This window comes from Simochromis diagramma, unplaced genomic scaffold, assembly GCF_900408965.1.
Source record: "Simochromis diagramma unplaced genomic scaffold, fSimDia1.1 OVJJ01000371.1, whole genome shotgun sequence".
Lineage (NCBI taxonomy): Eukaryota > Metazoa > Chordata > Actinopteri > Cichliformes > Cichlidae > Simochromis > Simochromis diagramma.
The window spans coordinates 1,784,921-1,805,483 of record NW_024386920.1 but is presented as its reverse complement, the minus strand read 5'-3'; the positions used below and the strand labels follow the sequence as shown (position 1 = coordinate 1,805,483).

At 39.6% G+C, this 20,563-nt stretch overlaps 1 protein-coding gene across 1 annotated transcript in view; it reads left to right on the top strand.

The window, feature by feature from the left end:
- pemt (phosphatidylethanolamine N-methyltransferase) overlaps window positions 1–20,563 on the top strand; it is a 45,339-nt gene that overhangs the window by 19,666 nt on the left and 5,110 nt on the right. Inside the window, exon 3 of the mRNA XM_040036785.1 lies at window positions 12,781–12,896. Coding sequence (XP_039892719.1) covers window positions 12,781–12,896 — 116 coding nt within the window. The remainder of the gene's footprint in view (window positions 1–12,780; window positions 12,897–20,563) is intronic.

The window sequence follows — 20,563 nt, the reverse complement described above, 5'->3', positions numbered from 1 at the left end:
AATGGCACAAACATATCGAGTACAGTTCTCCCCTCAAAAATAGAGGTTGGTCTTAGTGGAAAAAATAATTATGCCACTAGCACATGCATTATTAATCCCACCGTATGTGAGGATAAAACTGCTAGAGCAAACAGCATATTAATAGTCATGTGAGCTTCTCTCTACATATTAAGATGGTGTCGGTCATCAGGTCTGTGCTGCCCAGTGACCTACATTTGAGGAAACAAAGGGCTTATCAGCTAATGCTGTCAGCAGAGGTCGGGGGGAAAACAAAAATGATGACAACTAGAGACTCTCTCGAGTTTAGGACCACACCCTTTTCAGCAATATTCTGTGAATTTGCTTAGACCAACTTGGGTTTGGTACTCTCTGATATTATAGCAATGACTTAGTAGAGTGTTACTGCTAAAAGAGATGGCTGGAACCATGAGTGTAACCAGAGATTTGACAATCATCATCTTTGTCTTCTAGTCAGAAAGTTCACATGGGCATTTTGACCTCAAGTGACTGAAGTCAATAAAAGCAGATGCATTTGTTTCAGCGATGCAAGAGATACTCGTGTATTTATCGCTAGAGTGAAGAACTGAAGTTACAGTTCATTGCTTTTACGATTTTATTCACTAGACTTTTTTTTTTTTACTTGCAATCAATTACACTGATTGCAAGGTTGACGTGACCTCAGATGTACCTACACAGCGTAGGCTAATGTCTGCATGTTTTGGTGAGTCACACCAGTGGGCACAATGGAAACAGTTTCGAGATTGTTGATGTTTTCTTCTGGTTGTCACATTAAAAGTCTGATATGCTGTTTGATTTGCTATAGTTAAAAGAAACTGATGCTGGCATTTCAAATAGGCCTAAAAAAATCAGCCCCAAGCATCATAGTTTTTGAACAAAGTCTTTAAGATATAGTCATGTTTTGTTTTCACAGAAATTTGACAACTTTCTTTTTCAAATAAGTACAAACTTGCTGGAATTAAGAGGGTGGGGGGGACAAACAAACAGAAAAAGCATGGCACAGTGTCTGAGTTTGCAAAGTTGCATTTAAACAAATTACACAAATTCTGGAATTTGATGTCCACTGGACAGCAAGTCCAAAGTGGAGATGTTTGACCATAATGCATAGTGCCATGTTTGGCAAAAACCAATCACAGCATATCAGCATAAACATCTCATACCAACTGACAGGGCTTGGACAACTTGTAGTTACTTAGTTGACCATGAATTTCTCTGTATACCAAATTATTTCAGAGTAAAATGCACGGTAATCTGTCCAAAGGCTAAGGCTTGTCACAAATGGTGTTTGTTAAGTTAATGGTGCTAAATGTGGTTCAACAAGTCACTGAATCACGGGCATCCATATACTTTTTACACAGAAGGACTGGAGCGAAGTTTCCTGCTTAGAGTTCAATTTTTGTCATTATGGGATTTTTCTCCCACGGAAGACCAGGAGTATTTAATCTGTACCATTTGTCTGTCTGTCTGTTTATTAGCAGTTTCCTCGAGCTCGAGGTGAAAATCATTTTAGTGAAAATTGGGTCAAAGTCACACCAAATGTGACAATCAGTTAAAACTTTATATTGTCTGCAAGGTCTTCAAACTTCACAAAAATATACTAGGCCTTTAAGACTACCTAGGTTGGCTAATCCTTTGAAGTTGATCTTCATTGTTAGGGCCCAGCGTAAAAGTTGACCTTAACATAAATTTGAAGGAAACCATATCGGGTAATATATCATGTAAAACGGCATGGGCTTAGCTGTATGCCACATTTGTTATTTTTTTTAATTCATCGTCCTATAATGTCACATTAAAGACATAACGTTTCCAAAATCACACACTGCACGAATATATCTTAAAATCTCAAGTTTTTATAGCTTATAGAAGCCAAAGATTTCAGCCAATCCTGCTCCAATCATATGGATAAACATAATAACATTTTAATTATGTAATGCTTCGAGGTCAGGGTCACACAAATTAGGAAAAAAACTTTAGTTTCCATTGGATCATCTCCGAACATTAAAGGAATATATTAGTGATTGGGAGACATGGGCACTTTCTTTCTTTGAACTCTTTAAAACATCAATAGAACAGAACAATGACACAAAATCATTAATATACTACACTAGACTTCTGTGTTAATAATGCTGATGTCAGCACAAATCATCTGTGAAAATAATGCATATGCCATTATTTGGGATTTTCATATTATCAATGCTGATATTACCTTAAAACATCATCAGGTTTTCGAATACCCCTGTTAAACTTCATCCTAACCAGTGTAGTTTTTTTTTCTTTCTTTCTTTGGTGTATACCTTTCCATTTTTAATAGAAAATCCATTTTATTGCCTTGCGATTGGCATTGTGGTATTTAAGTTATAGCTGTAAAAGCGTATAGGACGAACAGTTTAGTAATGGAATGGTTACTAAAAAGTCTACATAAAAATGTAGAAAAATGATGTGTGAATTATATCAGGCAACTATTCTCCAAATGTGTTTTTTTGTTGTTGTTGTTGTTCATTTAATAAGCAAAAATAAAAGTTATATAACAATACATTTACTTTCATCAGATACTACTGATGAAAGGACTGTCAGAAAAGTTCCTGTTCTGATTTCATAGGTCATTAATTGTAAAAAAAAAAAAAGTCTTTGTCGATCACATTGCGTTATTTGTGTGTCCTGAACTTAACAAACACCAACAAAAATGGATAAAGACGGAGTATTAAAGGTCACGGTGTAAAATGTTTTTTGCACCTGGAGGGCAGTGTGATGTAACTGTGACCACAACAAACTGGGTACACCATCAGCTTTGAAGCAGCAAACAGTTTTTACGTCTTTTTGTTCTCTTATTTTAATCTTTATGACCTGGATCAAAGTAATACAAGGAGAGCATTTAGGCCTTTAGTCTTCTCATCTGCGTGCATTCAAGTCTGTGTTTACAAAGCTGAATCCTTTTTGGTGACATTATTGGGGTGATATAATAGTCGTCCTCTTGCGCCTGTGGCGTGATCTCATTAGACTTTAAACTAGTACAAAAAGTATCCTTGTGTGTGCCTGTATTTCTGTGTCTATATGTCAGGTTGGGTGTCAGGCGCCACCTCTCTGGGGACATCTCAGGCCCTCCAAGGTTTGGAGGCCTATCTCCCCCTACCACCACTTCCCCTGCCGGTGGCGGATTCCCTCAGGTGTCGGTGCGTTGGTGGTTCTTTATGTCCGGGGGTGGGCGTCCAGGTACACACCGGCTCACTCCTTGGCGGCCGCTTATCGGGGCCTGGAGCCTGGGGCTCGCTCGGGCCACTTCGGAGGCGGGGTGCCCCCGGCCTCTCGGCCTGGGGCTCGGTCACTCAGGCACGGCTGGCTGCCGGCGGAGCTCACGGGCACGTCACTGCAACTCCCCCTGGCTTCTGCTCCGCGGCTGCTGAGTGAGCCCTCATCTGGGACTCTCCTCAGCTCTTTCTGGGACAGTGGCGCGGCTGCCCCTCTGTTGGTCTTCCTTGGTCTCTTGTGTTCTGGGGGCCTCTGGATGTCTAGAGTTTTGATCTCCTCCATACCTGCTTCATGCCCTGGAGGACGGGGCTGTGGCCCCCCCACACCCTCTAGCAGATCATTACATGAAGGAACCTTTTAAAAAAAAAAAAAAACAAGCGCGTCCATGCTCACAGGTGTACACACGGGTGATCACACCCACAAACTACACCCTTTTTGGCTCCTACCTCAAAGCACACTGTGTTCTGTTGATCTTATGTGCTGCACAATAATGTTTAATATTTAGTATTTACTGTCATATTCCCATATATCATTGTGATGCTGTTTATTCTATTACTCTTGTTCTCTTCTGCTTGTTTTCTTTTTTCTTTCTCAGCAGGTGATCCAGGTGATTGATATATGCATTTTTTATTTCTTTTTTTTTTTTTTCTGCTCATTCTGTTGGTTTTTGTTTTTTGCCCTTCTCCCCCGTCCCTCTTCTCAGCTGTTTCTCTTTCCCCCAGTCAAGTCTGTCCCGTATTCAGTAAGTGAAAATAAAATAAACAATAAAAGGTGAATCAAATGGACCATTACGGCAAGGCTGGGATGGTCAATTTGGTAAAGTAAATCCGTTGGGCATCTTTCTTTGCCTTTAGACAACAATTCTGATGGCAAAAGAGCCAAACGGGACAGGCAAAAAAAAAAAAAAGAAAAAAAAAAAAAAAGTATCCTTCATTGTTACTGTTACTATTTTCTATCCTGTAAAATAAATAGAATAATTAGCCACGAATTAATAGTCTCAACTACTAAAAGATTAGAGCAACATATAATTACTGTAGAGGTGTTTGAACCTACTTAGACAGTGGGGAAAAAGTATTTGACCCCTGGTGAATTTATGATTTTTACCATTTACAAAGCGGTCTGTAATTTTTAATAGACGTTTGTTTTGTTTGTTTGTTACCTAAATTAATGTAGATTCTTGTGACAGAAATAAGTCTTTGATTTACAGCTTGGTGGAATAAGCACATCTGTCAGGCATTTCTTGTAGCTGGTCACCAAGTTTCCATACTTCTCAATGGGAATTTTTACAGATATCTGAAGTTTCAGCTCTCTCAGTAGATTTTCTGTTGACTTAAAGTCCAGAGACCAGCTAGGCCAACTGCATGAACTTAATCTGGATGGACAACCTACCTGTGATTCATTTTTAATGTCCTAACTGAGTGAAGAAGGTTTTCTTTCAAGACTTTTCAATATCTTCCTCAGTGCATTCATACTCAGTGTTGGTCAAGTTACTTGAAAAAAGTAATCAGTAACTAATTACTGATTACGTCCCCAAAAAAGTAATCCCGTTACTTTAATGATTACTTATATAAGTAATTAATTACTTAGTTACTTAGTTACTTTTTAAAAACACGATTTACAACCTGAATAGGTGATAAAGCAATAGATCTGTCAGCCCAATTCTACTTTTTCTGCATAATCCACCATACAAAATGTAATCAAATGGAAAAGTCTCTTTTTAAAACTTGTTTTATTAGTTTTAAGCTTTTAACTTTATGCATCAAGCAAAAATTAAATTATATGCACCATTCTTTGACTGGAAGAAATTAGTTTAACATTTAAACCTATTTTCTGCACATTCCAGCACATGAAATGAAATATTTTTTGTTTTTACACTCAGTCTTTCAAATAGATGCAAGTAAAACACAGCAGAAAATAAATAAAATCAAAGACTAGTGGCCCTGTTGCTCTATTTTCACCTGTATAGCAGTAGTGGCGTAGGCGGAGGTGTGCTCTGGTACAGGTGTGCCGCAGCGGTCAGTTGAAGAATCCGCGAGTTTCTCTGTGAATTTCCCATTACGTCGTTGCGCACTCAGAGCTTGTTTAGGGGGGGTTTCGGTGTAAAAAGAAGTTTTCTTCCCACGCACAACGGACACTTATGTTTTTGTCACTTTTTATGGAATCAAACTCAAAGTAAGGTCAGTACTTCCACGCTTTAAACGCTGCACGCTCATACCCTCTCCAGTACTCGATATATGATCCATTGTTGATCTGCACACAGCTGTTGTCACGAACGTCGCACTCGCTTACGTCACTGTCATGAGACATTCTCGCAAAAATATCACGGTTTTAGTAACGCAGCGTTCCTACGGGAAAGTAACGGTAATCTAATTACCGTTTTTGCAATAGTAATCCCTTACTTTACTCGTTACTGTAATCTGATTACTTTTTCAAGTAACACGTAACGCGTTACTGCCCATCTCTGTTCATACTTAACCAAAGTAGCATTGTATCTAACCACTAATCAGAGACTGGGTTTTTAAAGTGTATCTTTGATCAATTTGTTGCTAGCAGCCTGCAAAAAGGCATCATTTGTTTGCATTGTTTTTTTTGTTATTCATCTGCTGGGGGCAATAAATGATTACACACAATAACATTATAAATGATTCAAACTATGTTCAGTCTTATCTCAATCTTACAGGACTCCAGAAATCTATCCGTATGTGTAAGTTTAGTTTGCTTCATGTATTCTGCCCTGGCAGACAATTAATCAAATATTCACCAGTTTGTGTGTATCCATGTGTCCTGTCCATGTTCTTGTTCTCTTTCTCCTCATTACTCCAGGACGGCACACATCCACGCATTAATGTACTTGGCTGAGTCTGTGTGCAGGTTGTTCTCCATTACATGTCTTTTAATACAGTGTACAACACACACAGACACACAAATGCAAAAACCTTTCAGCTTCTTATGAGGCTAAAGTTCAAGGTGACATTCTGTCATTTTAACCTCCATGCATGCCGTAGATTCTGCTTGGAGTTCTGTTGTTAGTATGTTGCAGAGGGTGTCTTGAGGTAATATTCAGTTGGGGCTACTTTTAACTTTGTTTTCCCATTTCAGCTCCTTAGACATGGTTCCATCTATCTGTTGTCCTGACTTGAAGTCCAATCAAGTGCCTGTATCTCAGATTTAAGTGGGCTGATGGGGATGCAGGTGTAGCCTGTTACCTAAGCCTTGATTGAATTTGTGCTGAAGAGCTGCTAGTTCTCCCAATGTGGCGCCACTGCCTGTACTCTCCTCATCTGTGCCTGCTGTTAGTTTCAGCGCTTGATTGATGATTTGATAGCAACATCAGTAGTCTGCATACAGAACACCTGAATATTTTTAGCATACGCCATCACCCAGTGAATGGTTGCAAATCAGGCTGAATGAGGCTTAGAGGCCCACTGCCTGATCAGAAGAGAGTGTACTAACATAAATGGCCTGCTAATATGGATGATGGAGGTATGTTTGTTGGGTTTGAGATTACTAAGACTAGCTAAGCTAATCTTTTTTTTCATGATAGTTACAGTAGATAGAATAATTTATAGTCCTAACCTAAACCTAATATTTATTAAATTAAATTACTAAAACTTAAATAATACATATGAAGTATATAATCCGTGTGTCTAGCAAAAGGATTTGCTCTACTGTCAATCCCTCTAAGCCACAAATGTAGAAATTTTAGCCCTTTATATAGTGATAGATTTTTATGTACATCGACGTGAATCGTATCAATGAAAACTTGCACAAACTGCCATGAGACTGTGGGTTTTTTGTGGGGTTTTTTTTTGTTTTTTTCTTTATACAAAGTCGTCATTTTATTTTTTTCCAGTGAAAGTCATGATTATTCTCTTTTGGCATGGACATGGACAGCGAGAGAAACCGTGGTCAATTAGTTACTGCTGTTACTTGTTTGAAGTCTGCTCCCTGGGGAGCATGTGTAGTTGGTGCATTGTAACATCCAAACAGCAGTGCATTCAGTGCAATTTCATCTATAGTGTTTTATCGTCCTTGTGCCAGTAGTTACTTTTTCCTTGTTAAAGTTTACTTTGGATTTTTTTAGGTCAATGTAGAGGGAAAGACACAGTAGAACCCAACCCAACCCCAAAAAACCCAACATGTCTTTATAAGATGGTTTAACCTCGACCCGAACTCTTCCACGACATGCATTTTTAATTTCTCTTTGATATTTGGGCATATTGGGGCCCGATGAATGTAAAAATAAAGAATTGCCAGATTTTTTTTTTCTTACCTTATTTTTGTTTTTAAGAAAAATAAGAGCCATATATGAGGATATTCGTTTAAAGTTTTGATAGAACAGCAGCAGTATAATGTCCTCGTAAGTGGATATCAGGCCCATGTAGAGCACTGGTCACTCTTCTGTATAAAGTTGCTTCAGTTCATTGAGGTTCGCAGGCATTTGTTTATGCCACACCATCTGATTTGGGTTTTGCAACACATCGTTCTTTTTGTGAGCTATTTAGACCTTTCTTTGATAATGTGCATGGATCATTGTTGCTTTACCTATTGGACAGATGGCTTCACATTGGACTGCACAGTGTTTTTGGTATACAAAAGAGTTCATGTTACTGTGGCTGCAAAATAAGTCCAAATTATTATACCTCCACCAACGTGCTTGACAGTTGGTTTGAGGTGTTTGTGCTGATATGCTGTATTGTGTATTATGTGTATTATGGGCAGTCATGACCACTTTGGTCTTATCTGTCCAAAAGACATTGTTTGTGAAGTTTCTTGTCCTCCTGACAAACAAGCCATACTTGTTCAGTCTTTTTCTAATTGTATTGTCACCTATTGAATCTTTCCTATTGAATAAGCTTTTGATCATTTTTTTAAAAAAGTGATGCCCTAGTATATAAAACCTCAACATTTAAAGACAGTATCCATTCTTTTTCACATTAATGTATAAAGTATAATAACATGGATTAGCCTGAGTCATCTGGTATATTTAGCAGAAAGTAATAAAACTCTTAATATCAATGGCTAAGAATTTCATTGGTCACAAAATGTCCTCCTCTCTTAGGTGAGTACACTCTCTACCTCTTTTGAACCCATCTCTGTACTTATGCATTTTATTTATATTTAGTTGGAGCTTAAACTGTAGTTTTATCAGGGACACTTGAATGGTTACATAATGTTTCCTCTCTTATTTTTGACATTACCAGGTTGTCATGACTTTTTCCTGTGATTTTCTGTCAACTCTGGAAAAACCTATAATAGAGATAGAATGGACACATGTAGGGAGGCAGATATGCTTACGTAACATTAGATGTACATGGAAACCTGCCTGAATGACTTGCTGAAAGACTAGATTCAGGAGAATGAGTGCTAGCACAGAAGCTAATTTATTATTAATTGACCAAATAGTTATTAGCAATTTTATCAACAGGTGTAATTACTTCTCGTTTATATCTGTATATTCGACTTTTTTGGCATACACACATTGTTAAATGCATTTTCAACATCCAAAGTTGGAGCAACATCATGTTAAGCTTTATTAGTTAGCTACATTTAGCTGGAATCTTTTAGGATCTGCCCATATAGCGCAGCATTTTCTGTTTGTGTTTCCACTGATAGTTTAGCACAGTCTAGCAGGGGCTGTAGTCTGGTGTAGTGGTGTAGGTAGGGTTGCCAACAACTAACAAATAAGAGACCCTCTGGCATGCCAGAAGCACAATGCACAGAAAGCTGGGCATAGTGTAAATAAGTGCTGTATGTTCATGCAGCCCATGAGTGACCCTAGAAAATTTGCAAGTAGGTGTTTTTTGCCAACTGGTCAGGAAATTTTTTCTCTAGTGACCAATTCAGGATGACATTTGAGCAAGTATATGACACGGGCAGTAAAGCAGAAGATGACCTCTTTTATAGGTTATTCATCCCAAAATTGAGGTGCTAGAATGAGTCAGTTTATTATGTGATACAAGGAATTGTGAAGCTGATGGGGAGCTCTCACCAGCATATAAAAGAATGTTTTCTTATTTTTGTATTGAGCACACATCCTGTCTTTATTTATTTTTTTTAGATCAGTGCATCTTACTTTGAGTCTCAAAAAGAACCATTGTGAATTGGTAAAAGAATATGTAGATGTGTTTGTAAAATGCATTGCGTCATCATTTCAACACAAACCTGCTATCTGCAGACCTAATTATTATTTATTCCCTCCACTGTCGCTATGATTGTTCAGTTTCATTCCAGCTCGCTGTGTGCTAATGTCCATGTGGAGCAGACTGCAATGCAAACTGTGGACGTAACCATACATCTTAGTCAAAGTACATCAGCTGCTGGCCCTTAATTACATAGCAGTTGAACTCTGTTAGGAGGCAGAAGAAAAACGAAAGAAAGGAAAAGGAAATGTCAGCATACGGCTTGCTGAAGGCTGGGATTTAAAAAACAAAACAGACGACATGAGCCTCAGAGAAAGGAGAAGGGGATTAATACTTGATTTAAGCTTTTCATCTATTCTAAAAATGCAAAGAGAGCTGCCAAGTTTTCTCAGCATGCTTAAGCATGCTTTCTCAGCTGCTTCTGATTGCTCTTGAGCAGGTAGCGCTAACCCATTAACAATGCAATTTATACCTGGGGATTGCTGCACTCCATAAAGGACTCTTTACCACTTCTTAACATTTGTTTCACCTCACCTTTATATTTATATTCCTCCTCTTTTTTCCTACCTTGCCGCTGCTGAACATAGAAAAGCTGTTGCCATGGTAACATTTGTGCCTGTGGGATTCATTTTTGTTGTTTTGGGGGGTTTTTCTTTACAGTCATCTATGCATTTCCTTAGCCCACTGTCAGGTGGTAATTTTAAGTTTTTCAGTCATTTCACAAACAGCACTTTGAGTTGCTAATGCCACTGAAAGGTTCACCGTATGGACAGATGGGTTAAACGCCTTTTGTGCTGCATAAATGGGTAGGATGTGACTATTTTCCATTCTCTTTTTTTGGGAGAGAAGTGCGTTTTGGAAAATGCAACTGTGACCAGTTAGATAAGATTCTATGGCGTCACTCCCTGCTGGATATGCACGGTACTATATAAAGAGCTTAAAAAAAATAAACACTTGTCAATAGCCAGCAAGAGAATACAGCTGTGTGGAAATGCACCAGCTGTTTCAGAGGTGAACAAATAAACTTGAACAAATAATCGCTTCAGGGCAGAACAACATATGCAAACAAACAGCACTCTTCTGTCTCTATCACGGGCACAATATTTCAAAACTGTAGACAAAAGTCATGATATTTAGCTATTTAAGGCTCAAAGCCAGATACCAAAAGCAAACAAGATCTCTCTGTCTCTATATGAGAAACTGCTGTGGTAGCCAAAGAATCCTGTTTTATTCTTTTTCTTTTGGCTTCTTTTGGCTGCTCTTTAGCGATTGACACAGCAGTGTATCTGCCTCTGTCTCGTCCATCCTTTGCATCCTCTTATGTCACACCAACCGTCTACATGTCCTCTTTTACAACATCAATGAACCCTCTCTGTGGCCTTCTTTTCCTCCTGCCTGACGGCTCCATCTCCAGCATCCTTTGTCTAGTATAGCCGCTATTCTTCCTCTCTACATGTCCAGACCGTCTCAGCTTCACCTCTCTAACTTTGTCTCCAAACAGCTCAACCTGAACTGTCCGTCTGATATTCTTATCCTGTCCATCCTTGACACTTCCAGTGAAAATCTTATTCATTTTTGAAAACTTCATTAAAATGCGGATAAAGGCAGCACTTTTGAGACTTCACAAAAGTATATGCAAATTGACCAGGAGACCATTTTCAGTATTTTGTCAAGAGCATTCTGATTTTTCCTGGCCAGTAAAGCCAATGTTTTCATGTGCACGTCTTGTTGTTGCATACATAATACTGTAAAAAACAAACAAAAAAACTGTTGTGATAATGACCTAGATGTTTCAGGCATATAATGAACAGGATTTTGCATGGAGCTTATTTTCTTGGTTGAATGTTGCTTGTAGATGGACTATAAAGTATGCTTGCTTGGTAAAACTGGTGTAACCCATTCCCTCACTGACCTGGGACTGCAAAAAACTGGCTTCAGTGGCTTCAGGACCTCCTGTTCGATCTACTCATGAATAGGGATGGGTATTGATAAGATTTTAACGATTCCGATTCCATTTTCGATTCTGTTTAACGATTCGATTCCTTATCGATTCTCTTATCGATTCTTTTTTTTTTTTAAAAAGGAGAACACTAAAGTCAATTAGCTTAGAACTGTGTTTTATATCTTCTCTTTGAACAAGATAGAAATTTAGGAGTAACATGGTCTTACAAACCCAACAGTGAGATCTTAAGAGATCCACAGCCTACGGCTCTTCAATGGGGTGTCACAGGGTCCCCAGGAAAAAAAATGTATATGTAAAATAATAAAATAAATATTCTCCTGTAGCAATAACAAAGTTTAACATAAATTATTCTGTAGCAATTACACAAGAATATCCAGTAATGTCCCTGCCTACAATTAAACACATTCACTTACCAAAGTGAAATCGGGGGCATCTGCTGTGGCAAATGGGTGCAAGCCTTTGACCACAAACTTAGTCACTGCTCGGTGACATTCGTCTATCCTGGCCTGAAAGGAGACGCTACCGGTAGACTGCAGCGAGAACTGCCAGCATCTGAGCCAGACTCTGTCTCTCTCATCATGGTTATCTAAATGCAACGCACAGTAATAGCAGGTTTTGTAATAAGGTAAATCGCGCTAACATAATATGCAATGCTAATTGATTAGTTACCTGCAGTATTAACGGGAGAGGACGTGGAAACGCTACCGCTGCTGCTGGGTTGAGCTAGTCCGGAGCGGATCAAAAACACAACATTCGTTGAAAGCAATCGCGTGTTTTTTGAGCAAATGCTTTTGCATATTCGTAGTGTTTCCTCCCTTTGATGAAATCTCTACTTTGCAAGTATTGCACGTTGCCCTGTTGTCATCCTTTCTCATAAAGTGTAACCAAACTTTTGAGCGTTTGTGCCGCTCAGGCGCCGTGTTTCCTACTGGGTAAAAGACGCTACTCAACGTGATGACGTCATTCGGGGCGACTGGAATCGATAAGGGAATCGTTTTTAAAAGTGGCAAACGATTCCAAGGATTTGAAACAGTGGGAACCGGTTCTCAACAAGAACCGGTTTTCGATACCCATCCCTACTCATGAATACAGATGAATCCTTCAGGTGGCTTTTAGTAAACTCCAAATGGGCTGTCATGTGTCTTTTACTGAGGAATAGCTTCTCTCTGGCCACTCTACCATACAGGCCTGATTGGTGGAGTGCTGCAGAAATGATTTTCTTTCTGTAAGGTTGTCCTCGCTCCACATAACAATGCTGGAGCTCTGCCAAACTTGAGTTTAAAAAGTTGAGCTTTGAGGGTTTTTTTAGACTGACATAGTGTGACAAACAATCATTAACTTTCAGTTTTTTAATGCAGTTTAATTGGATATTTATGGTAAACACCGTTGTCATTGTCTTCCTGTTGTCAGGTGGCGAGATGGGAGCATCGTACACGAAGACTCTCTGGGCTCTTTGGTAGCCCCTACCTGGCCTGTTGCTGCTTGGGCTTCGTCATTATACTGCTAAACATTTACCGCAGCCACAGGTGAGGAACACACTTTTAACCATAACAAAATATGGTTTGTTATCCTCCTCATCCAGTCCAACAATTTTAAATTTGTACGTCACCTTTGATTGAAAGAAAGCCTTGGTTCTCATAACATTGGATGACAGGCCTTCACCAGTCCAGTGGTCACTTGGACATCATTGGACATATAAGCCTGCATGAATTTGTCCCCTTTTACACTCTTTGTTTCTGTTTCTTCTTCTGTTTCGTCCCACCTCTGTGCCTTCTTTTTCTGCTTTCTCCACAGCTCCTTTTTCCTTCCTCCTTGCTCTTTATCTGTTCCCACGGTTCCTTATGTGGCAGTATCACCCCACGCTTTACCACTTCCTATATGGTGTCCATACACCCACACCTCCCCCTGTGGGTCAAAATGATGACAAAGGATTCTCAACAAAACCACACACAGACTGTATGTCAATGCAACAACAAGCCTTTTTTCCCCTCTCTCAAAGGATCTGTGTGATGTCTGTTGCTGGGCAACAAACATTTTGGGAACAGGCTGGTCCAAAGAGATAAATTGTCTTGCCAGTTTTCTCTTGTGCTCAGGAAGAGAATTTTTATCAACTCACCATGCATTCTGAGTAGCTAAATATAGCTGTGAGACAAAGTGATTTATTCACTCACTCATTCAGAAGAAGAAGAGAAAATGTGAATTAGGTGATTAAATGCTGTAATAAACTTGGATGTAGTCATATAAGGCTGCAAACAAGGATACTGAATAGGAAGCTGTGGTTCCATGTCTTGTCAGAGGAAAAAAGGCAAGACTTCTGGGTGTCCTTTGGAGAGACGAGTTAAAGTGAAAATGTTTGGGAAAATCCATGTTTGATGAAAACCAAACAAAGCAAACCCAAACATTATGGCTAATGGGTAAATTTTCTCATTTCAGTGCAGCTAGCCAACAGTGTTTTAGTTTTAGTGTCCTTGTTTTTCACTGAGTCAGCAGGTCTGTCACTGCTTAGCTAACATAACTTAAGTCTATTAGCAGCAACCGACGAGCCAGCCCAGTGACTCTAACTTTAAAGACTTATATCTTAGATCCTGCTTCACAGACAGAGTGAAAACTGTGACAGTTTCAGCATAGGGCTCGATGGTGTAAATTGGCCTTAATACATGTACTGTTTCATGTCCACTTTAAGAGGGTTGTGCTTAAATAAACACTTGCAAACTGCAATTAACTGAAGCAACACATAATGAAGAAATATAGAATCCTATGAATACTTTTCTCTTCACAACTATATACACTGATAGTACCGTAAGTTTGCGTGCCATGAAGTTAAATGTTAGCATGTTCACTTCTTAATAGTACAATTAGAAAGGACCCTTCGGTTTAGCCCACACATTCTGTAAATTTAGTTAATTATATTTAAAACCAAATGTATCCCTGACAAAGCAATTATTAGAGCGCATTTATTTAGAAATCTGTATTGTGAGGTTCGTGTAAATTCGTGCAGCAAACCTAGATACAACAAAGCCTGTCAGCTTTTTCAGTCAAACACCTTGAACTTCACTGCATCATGTACATGTAGCTGTGTAAAGGTGCAGGTTTCATATCCCTCCATGTGTCACTGCTGCTGCTTGCTTCAACTCCTACACGCCCCAACATCCACCTGTTATCTGAATGGATAATTACTCATCAACTATTTTCTTTGTCAGGAATAAACTTGACATTGTAAGGGAAACAAGCTATCCAAATCTACCTGGTCCTGTGTACAAAATGCATCATTCATGTATCATGAATTAAAGGTGATTGGCCAGATTCTTTGGAAAGCTAAGTTCAGTTTCACTAGTCACACCCGTGCCTGATTACTGCTAAACATGAATCAAGAAATCGCTTGCATAGAAACTGTCTGACAAAGTGAATTGGGCTAATAGATCTAAAAAAGTAACACATCACACTGTGATATAAAGACATAGCCGAGAAACAAAGTCTTTTACATATATCAGTGCCAAAAGAGTTACAAAGCTATCGCTAAGGTTTTCTGACTCCAGTGAATCACAGTGATTGCCATTATCGACAAATAGAGAAACCTTCAAATACCTTCCCAGAAATGGCCGACCTACCAACATTACACAAATAGCGCATCAATCACTCATCCAGGAGGTCTCAGAATAACCCCGAAAAACATCTAAAGAACTCCAGACCTCACTTGCCTCCATTAAGGTCAGAGTTCATGATTCACCAATAAGACGGAGGCTGGGCAAAAGTGGGATCCGTGGGAGAGTCCAAGGAGAAAACCACTGGTGATCAAAAAGAGTACACATTTGCCGAAAAAGCTCCCCAAACATCTTGATGATCCCCAAAACCTTTAGGAAAATATTCTATGGACTGACGAGAGCAAAGTTGAACTTTTTGGAACGTTTGAGTTCCGTTACATTTATCATAAATATGAACACATCATTTCACTTAAAAAAAGCATCATACCAACAATTGTGGCACCAGCATAGTACTGGTAGTGTGATGATCTGGAACTTCTTTGCTGCTTTGGGACAACCTGCCATAATTGATGGAACTATGAATTCTGCTCTCCACCAGAAAATCCTGGTGAAAGTCTGTCCAGTAGTTTCTGCACAGAAGCTCAAGCACAAAGTGTGAACTTAAGTGCAATTAAGATTCTTTAGAATTACCTTAAACAGGCCGTTCATGATTGCAAAAATCTCCAATGTAGCTGAAGTGCCAGTTATCTCAAACACTTGATTGCAATTTTTTCGCCAAGGGTGGCACAACCAGTTATTAGGTTGAAGGGCAATCGGTTTTTCATATAGAACATTGGTAGGTTTGGACAACCTTTTCCATTCCCTTAATAAATGATTTAAAAACTGCATTTTGTATTTACTCAGGTTATACTTTTGTATAATATCAAATTTCTTTGATGATCCGAAACAGTTAAGTTTGACAGATATTCAAAAAAATTGATTTTTGTGCGCGTTTAGAGGGCAGCACACAGAGGGCTCTGCTGTAAACATTTGAAAATAAATAAAGGTGAAGTGGTAGCTTTATATATGCATCCTGAACCAGAACTATTTATCAAAACAAATTTGTTCAATTCAAAAATGAATTCGATGAAGTCACTGGTTGGACTTAAGTGAGTCAGTTGTTGGGCTTGCAGGCAGCACTTCTTTTTTTTTTTTTTTTTTTTTTTTTTTTTTTAAAATGACATCAGAAACAGCAGTATGCGACATTACGTGATGGCAGAGCTTCAGTTCATCCTTTGTCTTTTTTTTTTTTTTTTTTTTTTTTTTTTTAATTTTTTTTTTTTAATTTTTTTTAAGGGCAGGCAGCACTTCTGATGAGCGCTGCACATGTGAAAGTCAATAAAATATATTTGAGCAGGAATGCTTTTAGCGTCTGTCCTGTACGGTAATGACTAAGTGAAACACTGAATCCTTGGAAAGTGGAAAATGTTTTTTTTATTTAGTATTTTTTGCTGACAAATTATTTATCCTCTTTTTGTACTTGCTTGCAAATTCTGAAGCATGATTTTCTTGATTATTGAAATAAACCTTCCTTGAAGGTCACATTTCTAATAATTGGGTATATACAGTCTATTGCATAATGTTTTCTGCAGTTTCAACAAAAACCTTTTAGAGTCTTATGCTAGGTTGGATTTGGGAATTACAAATCTCTAGACAACATGCAGTAGATCTGGGGGATATAACAGTTAGGGAGTGGACTTGCATAGCCCCATACAAATTATTGCACTTTTTATTGAAACTGCATGGTTGCAGCTACCAGCATAAAAGTCTTTAACTTTTAATCAGTGTAACCTGATTATAAAAATGAGGCAAACAAGTTTAGCTGCTCTACTTATTACAAATAGCTGTGCCAACCAACTGGACCACTTTCAATTGCATGGCGATTGCACAGGTAGCCTTCTTGGAGGCAACCTGTCTCCAAACAGTCGTAATCTCCCTCACATTAACGGTCTCTGTTAGACACTCTCATTCTCAGACAGATTGGCAAAGGTTTGCATTTAATTACTGTCTAATCTATAAACCCAGACGGATTGTGAACACATTGCAATCAGTCCAAGTCAGTCTGTAGGTCTGTGATGTGTCTCTCTGCAATATGGGGCTTGAGTCAACCTTTGCTTTATATTGGAGTACAACCAGGTGGCAAAGGTTGCCAAGCACCAATGTCATTTTGTGTCTATGTCACTAGATGTAGATGAATTTCTGATTTAAAATCTTTAAGCTTCTGGCCGGACTCTGAGTGTAAGTAGTTAATATGTGCTTCTGTTAAATTATGAATGTCTATGCATGCAGACAGTAACAGACTTGAGATCTTTGTGGATTTGTCACAGTTAATCGCTGTATTATCATAAACAGATTGCATGTAATTGCCAACTTGGCGGAATTTCTTAACAAACTGATGATCCACTAAAGGTGGTTTGACTTTGAGTGATCACTGACCTTGTTCCCATCTTCAAACCAACCACTTCAGTCGCAACAACAGTGGAGTCCAAGTTAACTGCACAGTTTCATTAATTTTGGCCATAGCAAAGTCTCTAACCATTACTTTCGTAGTGTGAATGTAGTATTAAGGTCCTCAGTTAAATAAAGGTGTTGTTCGTTACATCTGTTTTTTTGCTGTTCTGTTTTTTCTTTTTCTTTTTCTAGTCAGGACTCTTTAATATTATTAAACACAAAAATAAAGACCTATTCTGGTATTTATATAATGGCAGTTAAACCAGTAAAATCATTTTAAAAATCATTAAAAACCATCTGTTTTGTAGAAGAGTTTATTATTTGACCGATGATGAAACCACAACAGTGTCACGCCGGTGCTCCAAAATGAACTTGTGAGGGAAATCAGTGGGACTTTAATTTAACAAAATTGCTGCAGAAATGTGTAGAATAGCAAAACACCACAAGTAAAATAGATGAGGTTGAATGACGTATTCACCCAGTGAAAAACTTGATTTAGGCACAGCGCTAATTACCATAGTAACAAAGTAACAAAGACAGAGTAAAGCTGTTAGTGAGCAGACATGAACATTAATGAATGTTGGGTTTGGGTTTTTTTGTTTATCAATCAAAGTGACTCATTACCCACGTATTTGGCACGTGGGCATTGTTCTGGTCAATTCAAGCCCACTAAGTCAGATAATATACTATTCATTGTTTATGACAAAATAATCTTTCCTTGAGTGAGAGCACGATGGCATGACCTGTAGAAAAGGTCTAGCTGCCTGGTAGTTGAAACGGGACATTTTAATCTTTGTGGTATGTGTTCTAACCATGCATCCATTTGTTCACCTTGAATGCACCGTTTCTATTTTTAGAGTTGAAGACATCAGTGCCCTGCTTGCTTTTTCTACCAATGCTACAGCCTCATTTCTCAACTAAAAGCTTACATTTGCTGGTTCTGCTGCTGTTCGTGTAAAACCTTTTATCTTACCAAAAAAACATTTGTATTCATATTGTCTCTCAGCATGCCATGAAGAGTGATGAAGTCAAAGTACTATACAAGACACATCTCCTGGATGCACTGGTACGCATCTTCAGTGATGTATCCTGTGGTCATCAGGTGTTTCGGGTCTCACAACATCATACACCCTCACCCAGGCTCACAGCCTCGATGGCCCTCTTCTTGGCAGCCCCAGCCACACCCAGCTGGCCTAGGACTCTGCAGAGTGATCGTCCTGCAAAGCCCCTACAACCCACTTCTATGGGCTTATAGAAAGTCTCTCAGCCCCTTCCCCTGCACTCCTGCACTAGTTCCTGGTACTTTGCACGTTTCCTTTCATTGGCCTCCTCGATCCGCTCCTCCCAGGGCACTGTGAGTTCCAGCATGATCAGCTGTTTTGAGGCCTCAGAAATAATGATCATACTCAATATAGTAGTACACATTTTTTTTAGTTTTCAGCAGAACCACTGTGCTTATTGGTTGTTTATGACAGCGGTCCCAAACCCCCAGGCCACAGACCGGTACTTGTCCGTGAGTTGTTTGGTAGCGGGCCGTAAGAGTTGAGGCTTGGGTGTGAAAGTTATGGTTTTCTTGGTTTTACTTGTTTTTTATTGTTTGTTTGTTTTTTTATAATTTTAGCGTTAACTTGGTTTCCCTGGGTGTTTTCCTGTGTGTTATGAATAAATCTTCTTTTTTTGGTACTAGTACTGGTTTTATTTTGTTGTATTTATCCGTGAGGCCAGTCCGTGACAATATTGTCGGACATAAACCGGTCTGTAGGGCAAAAAAGGCTGGGGACCGCTGGTTTATGAGACTACCATGGCTGTGATCTGATCTGCTGCTCGGCCAGTTCAGCAGATTTGTCCTCTGCAGGAAAGCGCAAATAGAAACATGCAATTCTGCTCTGCTCACCACAGCAGATACAATGGTCCTCTGTGGAAAAACAACAAAAAACCCACCTAAAACATTATTACTGTTTTCAGTCCCAGCTAACAGACACACTGACCAATTGACCTTAGCTCTTGTGAGGCTCTAAGTCGCTGACTCTAATGGACTTCAAGGCATCACTGTTGCGCTAGCCTTGTTTTAGCTGGTCAGAACAACAAAACTGGGGGAAGAAGTACTGTTTGTGTTGTGGTTACCTTGGGATCACGGCGGATGACGAACACCCGACTGGGTGTGATCTCCGCGTTCCTCTGCCTCCCACTGTCCAGTCCCTGTCTTCTTGAAGCCTCCCGGCAGGCTTTTCCTGCTCCATTGATACGCCTGACGCCGCCCTGGTGTATGGCCCCTTCCAGGTACAGAAATGCCAGCCTGTCCTTTGGGGGACCATCGAAACAGAGGTTACCAACTTGTTCAGTTTCATAACAATGTCATTGATGACCAGGAGACACTTAATTGCGGAGATTCCACAAGCGGGCAGCTTAGGAAACAGGCCCCCTAATGCGCCCGAAGGCATTTCATTCCACTGAGGTCTTAATTGCCGCAAAGAATTCCTGCCAGAATTTTTATCTCGATTTCAATTCGGCACCTCCCTTTTAACAGCTCTTCTGCGGGACCAACAGGAGGAAGTGTTCTGATATTCAGTGTTTACTACAAAGAACGAAAGAAAGACGTCTCTCTTCGAGGACACCTCCGTGCGAGGGTCACTCACTCCCAATAAGAAGACTGTGTCCATTAACATATATTTTTTTCAGGCAACACAACAATCTTATTTAATCTAAATGGAAATGGGTCGCCAATTCTTTAAGTGTTGGGTGGATTGTATTTAAAGTCATCGAATAGTCCGATTGCAGCCAGTAGAAGTCAAATAAAATGCTCCTTAAAAATACTCTGCTTTCTCACCCCCCTCAAGTCTCTCGTTCCCTAACTAAAACAGTCAACCTGTGTTCCTCAAGTCTAGGGGTCTGACCCCTGTTATGTGAACTCCCTCGGCTTACCATGACCGTGTTTTCGCAGGCCTTTTCTGGACGAGCATGATGGAGGCTCAAGGGCTGTCCTTCTTCCCGAACAGTCCGACCGTGAGCGGCGGAGAGCACAGGTTCGGGGACAGCTGGGCACGCCGTCCAGCTGTCGTCGCTGCACCTCTCCCAGCTAAAGGCCAATTGATCAGCGATCTCTTTCTCTTAAAAGACTTCTGCTGACCAGGCTCTGTGGTTGTGTAGGAAAATCCAAATAGCGGCCGGAGAACTTAGTTCGGCGCTGTCCTCCCACTTTTGTTGTGCGTCCTGGCTGGGGC